This window comes from Aspergillus foveolatus (genome assembly GCF_047715535.1).
Source record: "Aspergillus foveolatus strain CBS 279.81 unplaced genomic scaffold BDW70scaffold_203, whole genome shotgun sequence".
Lineage (NCBI taxonomy): Eukaryota > Fungi > Ascomycota > Eurotiomycetes > Eurotiales > Aspergillaceae > Aspergillus > Aspergillus foveolatus.
In genome coordinates, this window is record NW_027396267.1 from 7,655 (window position 1) to 11,898 (window position 4,244).

The window sequence follows — 4,244 nt, forward strand, 5'->3', positions numbered from 1 at the left end:
AGAAAGTGGAGTTTTTCCCTTTTGCCCTTCAAACCTCCGAACTCCAGAAGACCATAAAGCTTCATTGTCTACTCGGATACCATTACGACTATTTGATACATGTTCGGTACGTAAGGCTTCTTATGACGCTACATGTCTGTGGGCTTCCAGTTTTGATTTGCCTTAGTGAATTCAAGTGGTTAGGGTTAGAGAACAGGTTTCATTATGCTGACTAGGAAACAAATGGCGCTTGTCGGTGTAGTTGATTACATGAGTCAGATGCATTCAATAACCACTCCAGTTCAAACCCAACACTTCTCTTCGACTCTTGCTCTTTTGATCAAAGTAAGGCCTTTCGCCCAGACCCACAGCGCGGTGTCCGGTTCTGGGCCCTAGGTGCTGGTAATCGAACGTCGCGGCATGGTACACACTGCGGTTGTCCCAGATTGCAACGTCGTTAGGGTTCTGCCACCTGAACCTTACCTGGAGGTCATGGTTCTCCGTTACCAGGCGGACAAACCAGTCAAGCAGATGCCGGCTCTCATCCTCTCCGACATCGTTGACCTTCTCGACGTGGTGGCCAACTGCGAAGATACTCTTCCACCCGGTGACCGGGTTTGTACGGACCACAGGGTGGATGGCCCGGAGATCCTCGCCCACATTCTCGGGGGCGCCGCGTGGACCGGGGTGCACAGAGAACTTGTTCTGGCTTGCGATCTGGTTGAAGCGTGGCTGAGCATATGTGGCAGTTAGGCCGTCAAGGAATGTCTGATATGGCTTGGAAATCCGATCATAGACCTCATAGCCAGATGCCCACAGGGTGTCTGCATTACTTGATTAGCAGATCGGCGTCATTGATGGCAAGGTAACCGCTCACCTCCCCCTGTCTTAGGCAGTTCCGTCAAACGCAGCAGCGCGTAATCGCTGGGCACCGGTTCAAAGGTGATATCGCTGTGCCACTCGTGTCGTCCGCTGCGTCCGAATGTGGGATTGCCCTTATAGAGCTTCTGGCGCTGCACGGAGCTGATTACACTGATCTCGTCGTCCGGCGTACCCTCTTCACGCGACGAGTTGCTGATCGGGTGAATATGAAGGCCGGACGTGCTCGGTTTGCCTGTCAAGCGGCCTAAACGGTCGACAAGCTCTTTCTGGAGGTCATCGGTGAGATCATCTTGCTTGCGGAAGAAGACCGCGCCTCTCTGAGAAACTAGCAAGGGGTTAGCGCATTCAGTTATGACGGGCTAGTCGAGGGGGGAAGTACTGGTGATAGCGAGGTCGCGTAGGAGCTCGTCCGAATTGGGTGCCTGAAGCCATTCGGCCAGACTAGCAGAGGGAAATTCGCGACCAATGACAGGGGTCACGTCGAAATACTCGATATCTCCCAATGCGCCGCTAAGCTGAAGAGGTTGCCGCTGGTTTTCCTCCGCGACTTCGGGGACAATAATCGGTGACTCGGTGATGGAAGGAGCCATGATTCTGATATTTGGTACAACGGATGAGTTACAACTTGGTCCGGTCAGTTCCTGTTGATACTATTATATAGACCAGCATCCTAGTCGATACCATCCCCCCCATGCATTGTGCAATATCTCGCAATCAATTATGACCAGCAGTGACGCAAGATATCACTAACCAAATTATGCGACTGTTACTTGTTCTTGAGCATTATAACCCAAAGCCGGCACGGCCTAGGACATTGCATGTATTCTTGGAGTCCTATTGGTTGCGCGTCCACCATTCAACGGATCAAGTGGTCACCCCAGATAACAATGATCGAGGCACATGCCCAGTCTAGATTTTCGGCGATAGGAGAAAACAAACGTCTATCGGGTAAAACACGGTGGCTCAGGGTCTATCCCCTAGATTTTAACGCCGAAACGCGGGGCCCAGTAGTGACATCGATGAAAGACATCTGAATTGCGTGCCCAGCGATGGCATCATCCGCGCATTCGTCGGGTAATCCAACAGTACTAATACTGGCGCCCAGAGCCAGGACGGGATTCTTATTTATAAACCATTCTTGGCCAAATGGTGCAATGGCACCGCAGATAACACTGTATGGAGTATATAGTTGCCAAATCAATCAGCGAGCGACCTCAAGATTTCACAGAGGCCTCTGCATTCTTTAATCGGTCGACAGGATGACGACCGTCTACCAGCCCTGGAACGCTCGTACCATGGTCTCGGAGATTGATGGATCCTCACAATCAGCGACCACCGCCATTGCGCTCTCATCCGACCTGGGTGAACCAGTGCTGCGGACGCGCAAGTTCTTCTTCCAGCGCAAAGAACAGCTCAATCCTGAAGCGATCGCTACCCAGCCCTTCGTGTACGACAACCCAGAGACAGCCAAGGAGTATCAGTCACGCGAAGACTGGGATAATATCCACCGCTTTGACCCTTCAGCGAGGTCGACTTGGGGAGAAGAAAACCGGCTCGTACGCAAAATCGATCTGCGCATCATGGTATTCGCCTGCATCATGTTTATGGCGCTGGAACTTGACCGAGCGAATATCGGCCAGGCCCTGACGGATAACCTGCTAGGTGATCTTGGGATGAACACAAACGGTATGTAGGTCTTGTGCGTGTCTACCGCAGATACTGATGACTGAGCAAGATTACAATCTCGGAAACACGGTGTTCAAGCTTTCATTCCTCTGCGCAGAACTGCCGTCGCAGCTGGTCAGCAAATGGATTAGTTCTGACCGGTAGATCCCGGCGCAGATCACGCTGTGGTCTGGTGTTGCCATGTCGCAGTACGCTTTAAGCGGACGCAGTTCGTTCCTTGCCTGTCGAGCACTATTAGGTATCCTCCAAGGGGGGGTTATCCCCGACGTAGGTATATCGCTCTCGCTCGAAGCCTATGCTGCTAACCAAGATCTAGATAATCCTGTACCTGTCGTACTTTTACAAAAATCATGAGATGACGATTCGATTGGGTTTCTTTTGGACGGCCATGGACATGGCCGACATTGGCGCAAGCTTCCTTGCCTTTGGTCTCCTTCATCTCCGAGGCGTGCAAGGCCAGTCTGGCTGGCGGTGGTTGTTCCTCTTTGAAGGTCTTTGTCACGGGCGTAGGAAGTATTGTTTTCAACTAGCTGTCCTGTATTCACGAATATCACAAGCTTAGAGAAACAAATAAAAGACAGAAACATGAACCCTCTCTCCTCCCTTTTATCAACTTTTCTGGACATACGTCAACACTTTTGACTTTTCCGTACCTTGGTTCAGACAGATGTAACCTTGTTTAGACCTTTGGTTGAGGGCATTGCCGATAACCAAGACCCAGGCCATAGCCTGTGACAGTCTTCTCTCACTGCTGATCGGTCCCGTGGCCTTTATTCTTATGCCTCCCGGGCCCTGTCAAACAACCAACTGGGCACGTGGAAAGAAAGGCTGGTTTACATAACGGTATGACATTTCCCTTATCAATCCCGAGTAGAAATTGACCCATGCAGCGAGGAAATCATCATCGTCAACCGCGTTATCCGCGATGATCCCAGCAAAGGAACCATGCATAACCGCGAACCCATCACCCCCAAGCTGCTCTGGAAGAGTCTCTGCGATTACGACCTCTGGCCAATCTATATCATTGGACTGACGTTCCAGACCCCGATGACAACACCGCAGCAGTATCTGACGCTTACAATACGCGGGCTAGGGTTTGACACCTTCACAACCAATTTGCTCATCATCCCAAAAGAGATACTTCACATTACAACGATGGTCCTCCTGGCGTATACGGTGGAAGCGGCGAACGAGTTGACGCTTATATCCATGCTCGGTCAGATATGGGCGCTGCCCTTCCTGATCTATATATACGTTGTCGACATCAATACCGTGAACAAGTGGGTGGTCTGGGTAGTGATGACTTTGTTACTCGGCTATCCAAATGGTCCGCTCCTTTATTCACCCACCAAGCCCAGCGAGAACATCAAACTAACATGAGTACAGCACACCCAATCCAAGTTGGCTGGAACTCGCGTGACTCGAATACTGTGCGTTCCCGCACCGTCTCCGCTGCCATGTATAACATGTGCGTCCAATCCTCCGGCATCATCGCCTCCAACATCTACCGCGAGGACAATAGCCCCCGATGTTATGGGTCCTTGCCTATACAAGGACCTTAGACCTTAGTGACTCGGCCAAGGCCTACGTTGTCCTGAAGGCGGTGAGCCACCTGTAAGACTTCCTCATGACAGCAATCCCTTTTTCCTTTCTCCTTTCCAGCGATTCCTTCTTGTACATACGGCACGTCTAGATAG

At 51.2% G+C, this 4,244-nt stretch overlaps 1 protein-coding gene across 1 annotated transcript; it reads right to left on the reverse strand.

The window, feature by feature from the left end:
• Positions 1-264: 264 nt before the first annotated feature.
• BDW70DRAFT_167840 (TauD/TfdA dioxygenase family protein) lies at positions 265-1,601 on the reverse strand (the record flags this gene model as incomplete). The annotated part of the gene is made up of 3 exons (XM_073742326.1): positions 1,241-1,601; positions 857-1,186; positions 265-803 (listed from the first exon to the last, which is right to left on the reverse strand). Exons 1-3 carry the CDS (start codon positions 1,449-1,451, stop codon positions 265-267), a joined length of 1,080 nt encoding a protein of 359 aa, XP_073590605.1. The 5' UTR covers positions 1,452-1,601.
• Between the last annotated feature and the right edge of the window lie 2,643 nt (positions 1,602-4,244).